Below are 15938 nucleotides of genomic sequence, written 5' to 3'. Positions count from 1 at the left end.
AAAGAAAAGGAAAATTCCTGCTTCCATCTCACACATCTGTGCTTGACAACACTTTTGAGGGACCTCCTCCTGCCCCCAACACTACGACACTTCTGGAAGCCTGGCTGACAACAGAAATTGTGTGTGCTCGAGTCTGCGTGTGTGTGTTTTAACGAGTAAAGGTCAAATTGTCATTTTGTGTGTGTGATGAATCTTCAATGCGTAGCTCTGGTCCAGTTGCTGAGACGAGAGGAAAATTAAAAAAGAAAGTCTTATCCTTGCCCACACGCTGGCTCGTGGGAATCCCAGCCCAGCGAAACCTTCCAGGCATAGACTTTATCTTTCCTTGGCTTGCATAGTAAATGCTGCGTTTGTTCATGAATCCTGGCCTTGTTTGAGTCCTGCTTTGCCCTGAATGTAGTTTTATGAGGCACAAAAATCAGACTGTCGTCCTGAAAACAGAAGATTTGTGTTCCCCCCCAGAATGAAATGGTGGCATCGTTCTCCCAATTTGCAGCTCGGTGGGTTTGTGGCTGGAATGCCAATCCCGCGAGGGGCTGGGCACACCGCTGGGCTCGCGTGCGGGAGGGGAGGGAGAGCTGACAGGGCTGAGCCCGAGGCATCATGCACTCCGCGGGCTCTGAATCAGCACACTGACGGCCATTTATGCGTAAGTGCTACTCCCCCAGAAGGCCATGGATCGAGGAGTCTTCTTCCTACTACTTTCTCAGGGCTGTGTTCTCTCATGACACATCTAGAAAAATTGATGTGTGTGTGTGTGTGTGTGTGTGTCACTCCAGAGACACACTGTGCCACCAGCAACCAGATGAGAAACCTTAGCAATCAGAAGGCTTTGCATGTGTGAAAGATCTTTGCAGACCTATGTACATACATATCCTCAAGTTCACAGACTGAAGGAGAACAAGGAATGGCTAGTTCATGCCGTGTCTGTGTTTCATATGCAGAGTACAGAGTGGCATCCAATCCCAAAGATACCACCAGCAATGACTGGAGGTTGGTGGTGTCACAAAAACAGATGCACATTTTGTTCGTGGACCTAAGGGCATGGACTCACTCAGAGAGGAAGACAAGTTAAACAGGGGGAAGCGGGTATCTTCTGAGAAGTCACTGTACCTTCAGAGCATCTCTGAGGCTTGACTATCTCAGATACCGGCCATGCTCCCTACACACGCCCCTCTCTTCTGACTCCAGCCTCATTTTGAAACTCATTCCACTCAAATCGAGGGGCTCCCCCTAAGAGTCGTCAGTGAAAAGGAAATCTGAGCCAAGAAAGCACCGCTTGGAGACTTCTGCACTTTTCCTGAAACAGGAATGGGCTGGGTGCGCTGGGTTTTATGGGGACGCGTGTGTGTGCGTGTGAGGCGCGGCGATGGGCTGCTAACCTGGCTTACTTCCTTAGGATGGGGATTAGGAGGAGGCACTCAGCACCTGCCCCAGGTGGGTCTCCCACCAGCAGCTCAGTCTTTCCCTAAGGCAGGCAATGGTGGGCTTCGGATGCCCCTGCGAACAAAACAGTGACTGTGCAGTGGGTCACCCGCCCGGGATGAGCTTTGGAGCCCATGACCAATGGCGCGAGCTCCCTCAGTGTCCGCACTCGGAGTGGAGTGGTACATAGCTTCTCAGACATCCATGAATTTCGATGACCCGTTTATAGCCCTGACACAGGCACCATTCTGCGAGGGGATTATACAGTGAGGGACTGTTCCCTGGGCTAGCGAGGCTAGTTCTCCCGTGTCAGGGCTCCTTCTCCAACACCTGTCCCCCTTCCTTCCTCCCCGCCCCCAGCAGACACCTGACACCTCGTATAACACCTGTGGGGCTTTTATCCTCTTCCCTGCTGGACTGCACACTCTCTGAGGACAGGAGCGCTCTGTCCTGTCCACCATGAGGCCGGGCCTCCCCCGGGCCTCGCTGTGGCACACTCAGCAAAGATTTGGGGCCTGGATGCATGGACAGACCTACTTTGAATTAGACAGAAAGCAGGTCAATGGGCTCCCAAACTGGTGCATTTGGGGAAGAGGGCATTTGCAGGGCACTTGTTCTAAACTTTTGAAGGAACATTTGAATATCGTATTTCTTGGAATCAACTTTTACAGGACAGCAAGAATGCTAATAGTTAAGAAACTAAATACATGAGCCTAGTGATCTTTTCCCAGTTTTAACAGTTCAGAATTTTCAGCTGCTGTTTAATATTTACAATATAACTCTTCACACTACCCCAGATGCGGTGAAACTGCAGAGCAATGCACACCATCTATGTACCATGCTTAGAACAAAGCCTGGCACACAATAGGTGGTGAAACTGCAGAGCAATGCACACCATCTATGTACCGTGCTTAGAACAAAGCCTGGCACACAGTAGGTATTCAACAAATGGCAGCCAGTGTCAGCACCCGTAGCGTGGCTGTGCAGTTAGCTGTTATGAAGACAAATATATTGGTCGTCTTGACACATGAGCGTATAATCAATAACTCAGCCCCACTAATGCTTTCCTGGTTCTAACCTCAACTAGAGGCACTTGATTTAACCCCAAAGTCTGAAAAATACTGTCATTTAAAAGTCCATTAACTAAGGAAACAGATCCCTTAAAAGGCAACGTATTCATTTTTATTTCCTTCTTCATGCAAGGATCTCTTCTCTCTTCCCCGAACACAAACAAATATTTTCATGGTTCAAAGCTCATGCTCTTCTTAAGATCAAAAGAACTGGCGCCTTTCTTTGTACAGGCCAAAAAGTGTCAAGAAAAGAAAATGAATTCTGGATACCTCCTTTAAAAAAAATCTAGTTTTTACAAAGGTATTATTCCAGGTTGTTGGAAAATAATTAGTACATAACAGAGTCAGCCCATAGCGGTAAAAGCTCTTTACAGAAACCCACCCTTTACTGCAAAAGACAGTTAAAGATCAATCCGGGCTATGAAACGTAAGAAACGAAATGTGTTCCACGGGAAGCCCCTAAGCCGCGGAGGCTAGTTAAGTCTTCAGGAACCATTTTTATCCTACTAACGCCTTTCCCTCGGCCGCCATCGATCACAGATGCAACCTGTCTTGCTTCCCCTTTGATACATGGAAGGACGGATTCATCTGTATGTAACTCACCTCCGCTGGCTTTTACATAAAACAGATGCCACAGCTGTGACTGTTTGCAAACAGATGTTTCTGCCCCGACGCCTGGGAGGCACCGCCACAATGTGCTGCTTGTTGCAGGGGGCGAGGGCCTGACACCTGCCAGGGCCCGGTGCCTGCAGAGGCCTCTGTGTGCCCTCGTCCTACCCAGTGGCCGCATTTGAATCCAGTCCGTCCTACCCAGAGCAGGACGGACTGTCCCGCCAGCACTTACCCTCTCTGCGGGGACATCGTGGGCCGGCCCGGGGCACGAAGGGATGTCGAAGGCCTGGTCCTCGCGTGCCGTGCACTCGGGCTCCTGGTGGCCGACAGTGGGGGCCTGTTCCTGCCCCTTGTCCAGTTTGAAGAGTTTGTTAAAAAAGCCGGCGTCCTTAGGCTTGGAGGGGGCCGCCCCCCCTGACTCAGGTGGCCGAGGCGCGGGTCCCCGAGTGGCAGCGAGGCCGGGGGTTTTATCGGGGCCGGGCCCCCGCGCAGCTGCCGGCCGCAGGGCCATGCTGTCACTCGCGCCTTTGTCCCCTAGGCCGCCCGCGGAGCTGACATCGGGCCGCCCTGGCGCGCGGGGTGGCTCCGATGAATCCTCGCCTCGGTCTCCGGCACGCCCTGGTACTGACCGAGAGAGAGGCAAGAAAAAATGCGATTTAGCAGCTGGTGCCCGGGGCTTGGCCTCCTTCCCGAGATTCTTCCCGCCGGCACCCGCGACAGCGCTGGTCTCCACTGTCTTGGGGGAAGAAGCGGCCGCACTGTCTTCCTGGACGCTGATTCCCAAATCCACTGCAAACACAAACACACACAGCCGTTATTCAGCCCAGCCCGAGAGGAAACGCAAGGGTGGGTGACGGACGACACCCGCTTCACACACAAACGCCACCGCGCACACGGCCCGTGGCCATCACCCTGCAGAGCAGAGGGTGGCTGTCAGCTGTCCCCGGACCCTACTCCTCCCGGGAGAGAGGGACAGAAGGTCCGAGGAGGAAGCCGTGGTGGAAAGCCCCCACCAGGTGCTGCATTCCCCAGGCTCAGGCTCAGGACCTCGGGCACCTCCGCAGGGACCCCTGAGGCGCACATTGTCCCGATGTCCCCTGGGAGGCAGGAGCGGGAGGAGCCTGGGCTCCGCATCTGGAAGAGGCTGCTCAGCCTTGGGACTCCTGGCACCTGGGTGGGTCCTTTGTTACGGGGCCGCCTCGTGTATTGGGGTGTTTAGCAGCGTCCCTGGCCTCAACCCACCAGATACCAGTAGCGCCCCCAAGTTGTCACAACCAAAAATGTCTCCAGACACTGCCAATTGGCCCCTGGTGGCAGCCGGGTGGTGAGAGTGGGGGACGGGGAGGGGGGGGCGACTCGCATTTGAGAAGCACTGAGCTCGAATGCCTATTTGAATCCAGGTAACTTACCTGCTCTGTGCCTCGGCGGCCTGGTAACAGGGGGCGTTTTGTTAGGAAGATGCGTGAGTTAGCATTCTTAGAGCACGTGGAACAGTGCCTGGAACACTAGCTATTGTCAGGACTCATGAGTGAGGAAACAGCCAGGGAGGTTACGGTTAGCAATCTGCTGAGAATACTAAAGGATTTCAAAAACGAAGACTCAGAAGTTTCTATTTTAAGGCTAGAAGAGCAGATGTCCACACAAGAAAGCAACTCAGACCCCAGGCCTGCGTGGCCTCAGGCACGTGGGGTCAGACACGGGGGGTGAGCTGCCCGGGGCCGCCCCTTCTGCAAGGAGGACTCTGCTGCCGGCATCTCTTTTGCTTTGACCTCTGCATTGACCTTCAACTGCCTTCTTCTCCAGGTCCCTGTTATAAAGCAATGCGATGTACCACACATTTTGGAACCACAGTGAAAGATCAAGATCTTCTCCTGCTAAGCTGTATGGCCTTGGACGAGTCACTAAACATTTGGAACGTCCTCATATATAAAATGGGAAGAACAGGAGCTCCCTTGCAGGGCTGCTGAGGCGTTTGAAGGAGAAAACTCTTGCCAAGGACCTGGTACGCCGCCTTTTCATAGTGGGTCTTGGCAGTTGGCAGATACTGTGATTACTGTTAAGGTTTCTGCCACGCCTTTGCCAACATTGCTTTCTGCTTTATAATTTGCTGACAGCTACTGCTTTAAAAAATATTGATTTGAGAGAGAGGAAGGGAGAGGGAGAGAGAGAAACATCGATCGGCTGCCTCCCGCATGCCCTCAACTTGGAATTGAGCCTGCGACTTGGGCATGTGCCCTGACCAGGAATCGAACCAGTGACCTCCTGGTGCGGGTTGACGCTCAACCACTGAACCACACCATCTGGGCGACAGCTACTTCTTCAATATCTGATTGTAGGAAGACAGAGAGAAAGAGAAGGGGGAACTGAGGATCTTTTGGTCTGCTCATAGTGGGCATGAACATGGAGTGAGGCATACTACACACATCCATCCATTAGCAATTGTTGCCAAATTCTAGTATCTCCCAGTGTCTACAGTCAGGAACAAACATGGAGGGAGAGAGAGAGAGAGAGCGAGCTGGATTCTTGTGCAGAAGGGCAGCCTCCCCATTAAGCTCTGAGGAGGACAGAGGAAACCCACCGGGGACCCATGGCAAGCACCAGGGTTTCCTCCTAAACTCAGACCTCAAGGAACCGCCTGCAGGAACATTGACCATAACTTCCAGCTCTTCTTAGCCTTTTCCCTGTGGTCCCGGAATCCATCATCACGGTCAATGTTACTCTCAGAGGGGACAGGCGGGAGGGGAAGCTCGGGAGTAAGAAAGTGATAGATGAGTGTGTCGGGTGCCAAGGAAGCCAGTAAGCGGCTGAAGTGTCAGAGTGAATATAAATGAATTGCGGGGCTGGTCCATGCCAGAGAAAAGGAAACAGCTGACAGAAAGGGAGAGACTACGATTCAGAAGAAGGAAGGGCTTTTCAAAATGCCAAGAGCATCAACTGATCTCTCTCGGTCCTTTTCCTCTCTTCCTCTCTCTCTGGCTGGAAACCAGAGGAACAGAGGCGAGTGCTACAGCCGCAGAAAACGGCTCTGAAAAGCATTTCCTGTGGACAGATTTTTTTTAAAATGCCAATATACTGCTTTAATCAAGGATGCATTTCCTACATCCCGGGATCCAGACGAGACTTCAATGCATTTAGAGATTACAACAGATGCAAACCATCGCTCTTGATGTCAGAGAATGGGTGAAGTGTTTTTTGATAACTTGTGAGATCTAGGACTCCTTACATGGGACATTCCATGACATTGAAGCTCTGCCCCCCAAATTGGGCGAGTGCATACCCATGCCCATGCCCTGGAGCTTCTATTTCCTTTGCTAAAATGCTCACCTCCCAGGTGGGCACATGACCTGAGCAAGACTAATCAAATCCTGGGAGTTTTGCCATTAGAACAGAGTTTTGCCCTTTGTGCTTGGGTTGGCAAACAAGTAGGGGGTACATCGGAGCTGGTGGCCTTGGCCATCCCTTCTTGGGAATGCTTGCCCGCAGATGACACTAACACAGATGAAGACAGAGCCAGAAGATCAAGGAGCAGAGAGAGGCCCAAGGATAGCATTTGGACACCTGGATCCAGCTCTGCCTGAAGCTGGACTTTTCCATTACAGGGCTAACAATCCCCCCACCACGCCCCCGACTCACTTATGCCAGTTTAAATTATGTACATACTCAGTGACTTGGAGAAAATTTCAGGGGCTGGTCAGTACCTATTTCACTAGCCAATTAGTGGCAACCAATTCTCTCCTTGAAATGGAGCCTCCAGGCTCTTCAAGTCTGCCTGGGAGGCAGTTAGTATGGGAGGAAAGAAGGTGAAGAGAACGAAATGGGAGGAAGTGAGTTCTAAGGAGCTGGATAGAAGTGAAAATCACTTGTCTTCTCAGTAAGAGGAAAGAAATCCACTTGGGGAAATGAGATTACAGTCATTTGTGACCTTAGATCAGTGGTTCTCAACCTTCTGGCCCTTTAAATACAGTTCCTCATGTTGTGACCCAACCATAAAATTATTTTCGTTGCTACTTCATAACTGTCATGTTGCTACTGTTATGAATCGTGATGTAAATATCTGATATGCAGGATGGTCTTAGGCGACCCCTGTGAAAGGGTCATTCGACCGCCAAAGGGGTCGCGACCCACGGGTTGAGAACCGCTGCCTTAGATAAACATTAAAAACAAACATGTTTGAAAACATTAACTTACACATACACATACTCACACACACAAATCCAATCTGCGTGAGTGAGCAGAAGGAGATCCACTGGAGCCCTGGCCGGGTAGCTCAGTTGGTTAGAGCGTTGTCCCGACATGTCAAGGTTGCGGGTTCGAACCCTGGTCAGGGCACATATAAGAACCAACCAATGAACGCATAAATAAGCGGAATGACACACTGATGTGTCTCTCTTTCTGCCTCCCTTCCTCTCTCTCTAAAACCAGTAAAAAATTAAAATAAAAACCCATTGGAGTGACAGGCTTTATGCTCTTGCAAAGATGGGGATAGTTTACGCGCGTTGCCAAGGTTATTCTGGAAAGAATAAAATTCCCCTTCCGATGAGCAGAACCGAGCTTTCGTTCCCTAGGAGGAAGCTTGGGAAAACCCAGCCCATCTTGAATCTGGTTTCAATAAAAGGTTTTCTCCTAGAGCAAACAGACGACATACCAAAGAGTTTCACTTTCCATGAAAAAAATGTGCAGGAGTTTAAGGAAGATGAAACGGCATCAAGTACAGGCCGAGGGCAGCCCGGCGTCAGGAGGGAGGGGCATTGACCTCTTCAGCGCAGGAAAGACACTGTGCGTCCGGTGCCCGGTTTTCTTTCCTAAGAAAGTCATGCTATCCCGCGGGGACTGAGCACTGGCTTCCAGGGCAGCTCAGGGCAATTGTTAAAGAATTCACACTGTGGACTGGAAGGGCCTGGGTTTAACGCTGAACCCGTCATTTATGAAACACCTGACCTGGTCAGGCTACGTCAGCGGTTCTCAACCTGTGGGTCGAGACCCCTTTGGCGGTCAAACGACCCTTTCACAGGGGTCGCCTAAGACCATTCTGCATATCAGATTTTTACATTATGATTCATAACAGTAGCAACATTACAGTTATGAAGTACCAACGAAAATAATTTTATGGTTGGGTCACAACATGAGGAACTGTATTTAAAGGGCCAGAAGGTTGAGAGCCACTGGGCTACGTCTTCTCTTTGTGCCTCAATATGATTATAAAACGAGCAAGGAAATCACAGTGCCTTCTTCACAGAGTGGCTGTAAGGATCAAATGACATATTTCCTGGAAGACACTGAATACGGCAGGTGGTAGGTGGTGGGTATTCAGTAAATATCAGTTGTTTCGTAATATTTACATATTATTCCTACAATCACCAGCTTACATTGCTAGATATCAGTCATAAAACAACGAGTTATTCCAAGGGGTCAGCCTACAAACCCAAGGGCTCTGGAAAGACTTTAAAAATAGAAATGCAATGCATTAATTTATCCTCAGAAATCTGAGAATCTGGGCCAGAGAAGTTTCAGGTATGAGTATCATTTAGGCACCGAGTATTCTGAGTCAAAGCAAGCTGTTTCATCAGAGTTCTAATGAGATATTTAAAAAATATATACAGTTTGTATTACAATATTGAGAACTTTGGAGGAAGGATTATCTTCTCAGAGGTCATTTTAAAAAGAACTCATGGCTGTGGCTGGTTTGCTCAATGGTTAGAGTGTTGGCCTACAGACCGAAGGATTGAGGGTTTGATTCCTGGTCAAGGGCACATACCTTGGTTGCAGGTTCCCCAGCCCTGGGGAGGGGCGTAGGGGTGGATGTAGGAGGCAACCAATCGATATGTCTCTCACAGGTCAATGTTTCTCTCTCTCTCTCTCTCCCCCCCCATCTTCTCTCCCTTCCACTTTCTCTAGAAATCAATGTGAAAATATCTTCAGGTGAGGATTTAAACTTAAAATAAAATAAAAAGAACTCATGATTTAATCCCCTGGGCAGTCTATTGGTTTAAGAGGAGAAAATAGAGCTGACCTCCCAGCCCGGTGGCCCCTCCCTGTGGGTACACACAGGAACACTTTATCGTGGGCAGGATGCCTGGTGAGCCCGGAGCCAAGCAAGCACGTGTGGAGTTGGCTATAGGGTTTAAATGTTTAACGCTTCCTGCTGGGATAACCTGGTGGTGGTGATTAAAAAAAGAAGAGACCTTTGTTAAGAGATGTGAAGTAGGAAAAACTACAATAGCAGAGGTTGGCATTTATGATGTGGCCCGCTTAGGGTTTGGCCCGCAGTGTTTAGATTTTTTTGAATTGGAAAACTTCATTTGAAATTTCTAAAATCTGGCTTTCATTGCAACCTCTTCTTATCAGCTGAGGGATTCCCACAGGGCAGCCGGCCTGGAGCTGAGTGGCTCCTTCTAGACCAGCGGTTCTCAACCTGTGGGTCGCGACCCCTTTGGGGGTCGAACGACCCTTTCACAGGGGTCGCCTAAGACTATCAGAAAACACATATATAATTACTATTGTTTTTGTCATTAATCACTATGCTTTAATTATGTTCAATTTGTAACAATGAAAATACATCCTGCATATCAGATATTTACATTTCGATTCATAACAGTAGCAAAATTACAGTTATGAAGTAGCAATGAAAATAATTTTATGGTTGGGGGTCACCACAACATGAGGAACTGTATTAAAGGGTGGTGGCATTAGGAAGGTTGAGAGCTACTGTTCTAGACGGAGCGACTCCAGTCCTCTCTATGCCGCCCAGAGGCGCCCGCTGGGCCTCAGAAGCAGGGGTCAGAGGGAGAGGCTGAATCCCTGGAGGGCATGCGAGAAAACATGGGGGGTCACCACCGCCAGCACTTCTGACCCAGGAGGTCTGGCTGGGGCCCCGGAATCTGCAGGTCTAACGGTCCCCGTTGTGGCCGGGATGCTCTGGCCCAGGACCCCTCTGGGAGTCAGGGACATGGCACAGCTTGCGCAGTGACGGAGGGAGCCAGGCTCGGCTTACAGGGAAGGTCAGAGCAGCGGTTTTAACCAGGGGGCCTGTCTGCCTCCACACGCCACACTGGGTGATTTTACTCCGTTGCTTTCATCTCATTGGCCGTAAATCTGGCCTCCTCAGCTGCCCCGCACCAGGAGAGCTGAGAGCTGTTCCAGTTGAATTGTGTGCCCACAGAGGATGGAGTCCTCACCCCCAGTGCCCGTGACCCCCTTTGCAGATGACCAGGTACGGATGAGGTCACCGAGGAGGAAAACCCGGTGTGACCGCACCTTATACAAGGGGGGATTGGACAGAGACAGACGCACGGAGGACGATGCTGTGGGGACACAGACACCACATGGAAGCCGAGGAAGCCTGAGGCCCCAGGAGCTCGCACAGAAGCGGGGAACAGCCCCCCACAGCCCTCAGAAGGGAACGGCCCCCCACAGCCCTCAGAAGGCGCCACCCCTGCGACACCTCGAGCTGGGACTTCTGGCCTCTGCACTGCCCGACAACCCATTTCAGTGGCATAAACCACCCGCTGGGACACTGTTAGGCACCCCCGGCGACAGACACAGGTGTGTCCAGGTGAGCCTGGGCCTCTGATCCTCCGTCTCATTTCCCCGTCACCAGGATCAGCAGTCCCGGGCCCACGAGGCCCCATGGCACTGACCTTCTTCGTAGAGTTGAACTGTGTAGGTCGACACCATCACCGGCGTCCCGTTGTGAACACAGTCCCTCTTCGATGCCACCTGCACAGACACGTGTCAGTATCAGTCAAGTCAGACCTCAAGGCCACGGGGTGCCTCCCAAGATGAAACTTAATTTAAAGACCGTGTTTCTGGGAACTCCCAGCATTTCCTCCGAGAAATGCCATCTCCCCCCTAAAGACTGGATTCCCGGGACCCTGAGAACACCACTTGTCTGTTTCTCAGCTCAGGAGCCCGTGGGCGCAGCAGGGGGGGACCCAGGGGCGATGGAACGCCCAGGCTGACTGATCAGTGGGGAACATTCAGCACGTGACTCCGAAGCCTGTGAGGTTAACCTCGCCCACCGTCCTGCACACACAGCCGGGCCCTTAGTCAACACACCTGTCGCACACAGGTAGCTCACTGCAGCCTTTTCCTGCTCCACACTCCCCTCACCTCAAGCTGCAGTCTTTTTTCACTTTTAGGGCCCTGACCTGATATTTTTATTTTCTGTTATTTATTGTAGATATTAAAGAAGATTGTGTGTGTGTGTGTGTGTGTGTGTACACACACATACAGACATACACATATACACACACGGAAAGCAAAAAGTCACAATAGAGAAAATAATGGTATGTGATGTCATTTAAGTAATAAAATCATCTGAATTATACCACTAATAGTTGACATTAATTGAAGAATAATGTTATGCTAAGTGCTTTGCACATTGTGTCTTATTTTGCTGATTCTGTTAGTAGTGTAAGCCGTTAATAAGTGCAGAGAAAAATAAAAACGAAAAGACTAAACAGCAGCAACCAGCTAAAAGGTGGGGCCTTCCTGGGGGGACACAGAAGACTTTTCCTTTCTTTACATTTTTAAAATGGTTTTCGTTGTTTAAAGTAAGCCCGCGTTCTCGAGTTTATCGTGAACTCTACCAAGAATTCACGAAAGTGAAACATCAAGCCCACGTGACCATGTGGCCCCGAGGTTACGTGGGGTGCAAAGTGGATTTATTTGGCTCACAGAATTTTAAAAAGCATTTTGGAATCAGTTGCCAATATTTAAAAATCAGGAGATTCCATCAACACTGTTTCCCAACTCCTGATGGAAGTAAGAGTCGGGAACCTCTTGGCAGTGTACATTGGGCAGAGCCCGCACCTCCGAATGGGCTCAGCACACGGCTCGGCTCCCTGTGACCGCCTTGCCCTGGAGGCCAGAGGCTCCCGGGCCAGACATGGACTCACCGGGCAGCTTAGAACCTGCTGCTGCCGGGCCCCACCGGGAGGGTTCAGCTGGCCGTGGGGCCAGCCCTCAGGGTTTTAAAAGTCCGAGGTAATGAAAGTGTGCGGTCAGGTTGAACACCCGCTATGAGTTTTCAGCCGTTTCTTCAAACCCAGCCTTCCATTCCGAGCAGGAATTCCCCCTGTGATCTGATCAGTACTCGCTCACAGGCATCATCTTCCTCCTGGAGGAATTCCAGGTCTCACCCTGACGCCATCTCTGACACCCTGATGGTGGAAGTGCCGGCTCTCCGCTCCCTGGCCACGGAGACCTGAGGAGAAGCCTTCCAGAGAAGTCTTTCAGAGATGAATTCCTAAACGAGTGCCCCCTGCCCCCTTGGCTGCACAAGCAACAAGTGAGGGCTCTGGCCTCTCTTCCTCACAGGTTCCTATGCACTTGGCCCTGGGTGGCCGCTGGCTCCTGGCTGATTCTAATGTGCAGCGAGGCTTCGAACGACGGATTGTCCCCGGGGCTGTCATCCTCTCAGGGTGACAGTTGCCCCTGTTCTGTGCACGGAGGATGTTTAGCGGCATCCCCGGCCTCTGCCCACTAGGCCGGTGGTGCTACCTGAGTTGTGACGACCAGAAATGTCTCCAGACAATGCCAAGCGCCCCCTGGTGGGGACGGACAAAATCATCCCCAGTTGAGAACCACTGGCCCAAACCCACCTGGGAGCAGGTGTCACATGGGCTCCAGAGGGATCACCTTGGAGGTCCTTAAAGACACAGGATCCCGAGGCTCCCAGCCCTGCCGCTTCTGATTCAGGGAGTCGCTGTGGGGCCCTAGCGCCTGCGTTTTTGCCAAGCTCCGTGATGGATTCCGGAGGTTTCAATGCAACAGGACAAGCCATGGGGAGAGCGGGCCCATGAAGTGAGCACTGAGCAGGCCATTTATTCATCCCCCCGCCTCCTGCCCTCGCCTCCCCCCGGTTCTGCCTGGTGGTAGCTCATGTCCAGTGACTGCAACTACTCTACCTCATGAGCGTCTGTTTCTGAGTCGTTCTCTTGCTCTTCAGCTCTTTGGTGAACACTCATTTGGTTACCCATGGTTCCTGCAAGAGAGAAAAAAGAGAGAGAAGTTAAAATTCAAGACAAACAAAAGTAGAGACCTGACAGGTGACTGTGGCATGTCATCATCATGGCCTACATTTATTTGGGGGAGAGAGACATTTTAGACCGTTAATCCACCAAGTTCAAGTCAAATGCAGCCCCAGTTTTCAATTGCGTTTCATTTCTGGGGTAAATATTTATCATGATGAACGGTGTATTCAGTGTGGGTAGCATTTCTTCCCTCTCGGCCACAGCTTTTATACCCAGGAGATTTTAGGATGAAGATGATTAAAGGAATACTTACAATTTTTAGCATTCTCTGATCCTCAAACTAAATTAGGCTCCCTGTTAAAACCCATCATAGCACGAGATTTTTTTTTTATAGCATTTGGCACTACTTGTAATTATATATTTGTTTGGCTATATTTTCCTCATTCACTGATTCAACAAATATATACTGAGTACCAACTCTGCATCTTATGCTGCCTCAGGCACTAGGGTTACAACTATAAATTAAAAAGATGAGGCCCCTGACCTCACAGAGCTGCAACCTGGGGACGGGGGGCGTGGGGGGGGGGCGGGCTAGTGGTGGTGGGTGGACAAATAATAAACAAATAAACAAGAAACCCACAAACCAGGCCATTTCTGATGACAAGGCAGCTTGGTAGGTGGTTATGAGCACAAAGCTGGAGCAAGACAACCTGAGCTTCAACCCTCTTTCTGCCTCTCGTCGCTGTGTGTCCTCGGGTGAGTGAATTAGCCTCTCTGTGCCTCACAGGAATCCTACGTACTAAATCAATTAATTCTTGCTAAGTGGCTAGAATAATGTCTAGCTCATAAGAAGCAATATAGAAGTGTTTGTTAAACAAAGGACACAGGATATGATGCTATGAATAAAATAAATTGCTAACATAGCAAGAGGGGGCCACGGTAAAGGACAAGAGGCCCAAGTAACGACTGGCCCAGACTTGGAGGGCAAAACTGAATATGTAACTTCTGCCCCCCGCCCCCAATACATTGTTAGAACCACGAGGACAGGACTGTCTGTCTTACCCACCGTTGCAGCTCCTGTTCTCCGCGCCGCATTTACACGTACCACGTGCTAACCATTACTTATTGGTTGGAGGGAGGGATGCATCATTGGTAACTACCCTCACCTGGCATGCTGGGCCAGGCAAGCCCGCACCATCGCTGAGCCTCTGAGCCTTGTTATAATCACAATGCTAACAGCCAGCAATTACTTAGAAAGCTGCCCTCCCCGCTCTGTATTCCAAGTGCCTTTCCTGCATCTTCTCATGTGGCCCCACAGCACCTGTGAGACAGGTGTCATCATCTCACTCTGAGTCCCAGGAGGCTCCATTACGTCCCAAAGGTCACCCAGGTGGATGGCAGAGGCAAGATGCAAACACAGGCTGCGGTGCTCCTGGACGCTGGGAAGCTCCTTGCTTTATCACCTCCCTCGAGAGGAGGGAGTCCAGTCTCCCAAACCCACCCAGGACACGTGGCCGAGCGCCAATCTGACCCAGAGTCTGTCCGGTCCCAGGAGTGGGCTCTTCCAGCTGCTCTAGACCTGCTGCCTGGCTACCTAAACACCACTTCACACATCGCAAGCGATTCCAGTGGAGCCCCACCTCCAACACCTGGCCGCTGGCCCACCCGCTCTGGTGGCTTTCAGAACACAAGCCAGGCCTGATTTCTGTCTGAAAGCAGCCAGTGCACCTCCAAGGGTCCCATGGGCCTCTCGCCCGCCGTGTGAGTTTTTATGCCCTGGAAATTGACACGTCAAGTTGGCAGAAATTACCGAAGCCTGAAAGGGTCGTAGATCTCACCTCCCGTTCTCTCAGGGGATCTGGTAGATAACAGGATCGGGGGATTTGACATGCTCTTTAATTGCACCAGGTAATAAAGCTGAGCAGCACTAACACATACAAGACACTCGGTATTTCGCAGTTTTTCTATTTGTAAAATCCACGGTGTGCATAATCTCAATAGGTCATCACTCCATCTACAAAGGGGGCATTATGAATATCACACTGAATCCTCAAGACCAGGGTCAGCACATGGCAGCTGAGGGACGGAGCCCGCCCACAGGCTGTTTGGTACAGCCAGTGAGCTAAGCACGGGTTTCACATTCAGAAGTGGTTGGAAAAATCAGAAGAATCATGGATTTCGACTCATCATAATATGATATTCAAATGTTGGTTTATTGGAAGACAGCCATGGAGGCAACTCACCTCTCCAGTCTGCCCATATTCCCTGATCTGAGAGTGTACTTTTGTTTTAATTAATTTCTGTGCTTTACTAGGAAAAAAAAAAGGAAGACAGCCACACTCATTTTCTTAATTTTTTTTTTTATCGTCGATGTACAGCTTTCTGGAAAGCTTATTAATCCCTGTTCAAGATCACTCTGGGTAATATACACTCATTTTGCAAATAAGTGGATTGAGGTGGCTGAGAAATTATATGTTACCCATAGTAAGACTGACCAGGATTTGAACCCACTGTGTATAAAAATAATGACAATAACAGCTCTAACAACCATACTAATCAAATAGTAACAACAACAAATTTGGTGAGTGCTGTCCATGTGTTGAGAAACTGTTCTAAGAGGGTTGCTTGCAGTAAACTAACTCACTCCTTTACAGCCAATCAGCACGACCATTTTACAGATGGGAAAACTGAGGCTCCTAGGTTAAAGGTTGTGACCCAGGCAACATGCACAAATACACACACACCGAACTCTGTCTCCCTAAATGCAGCTTTTCACACAACCTTTAAAGCTCCTCGTATTCAAGTTAAATTCAGTCCAAGTTGGGGTTTGAGGTTATGAAAATGTTTGAGGCCACCT

General features: G+C 50.2%; 1 protein-coding gene across 5 annotated transcripts in view; it reads right to left on the bottom strand.

Moving 5' to 3' along the window:
* BCAS1 (brain enriched myelin associated protein 1) overlaps nucleotides 1-15938 on the bottom strand; it is a 70779-nt gene that overhangs the window by 48708 nt on the left and 6133 nt on the right. For all 5 annotated transcript variants that reach the window (XM_070419741.1, XM_070419739.1, XM_070419737.1 and 2 more), the window contains exons 2-4: nucleotides 13016-13092; nucleotides 10745-10823; nucleotides 3340-3896 (exon numbers count right to left, since the gene is read on the bottom strand). In XM_070419741.1, the coding sequence (XP_070275842.1) occupies nucleotides 3340-3896; nucleotides 10745-10823; nucleotides 13016-13087 (708 nt within the window). In that variant the 5' untranslated portion in view covers nucleotides 13088-13092. The remainder of the gene's footprint in view (nucleotides 1-3339; nucleotides 3897-10744; nucleotides 10824-13015; nucleotides 13093-15938) is intronic.

The sequence above is a fragment of the Myotis yumanensis genome, unplaced genomic scaffold (genome assembly GCF_028538775.1).
Source record: "Myotis yumanensis isolate MYYU_CA2020_CCGP unplaced genomic scaffold, mMyoYum1.0.hap1 SCAF_7, whole genome shotgun sequence".
NCBI classification, from domain to species: domain Eukaryota; kingdom Metazoa; phylum Chordata; class Mammalia; order Chiroptera; family Vespertilionidae; genus Myotis; species Myotis yumanensis.
The sequence above is the reverse complement of the archived record's forward strand: the minus strand, read 5'-3'. Positions and strand labels throughout refer to the sequence as shown.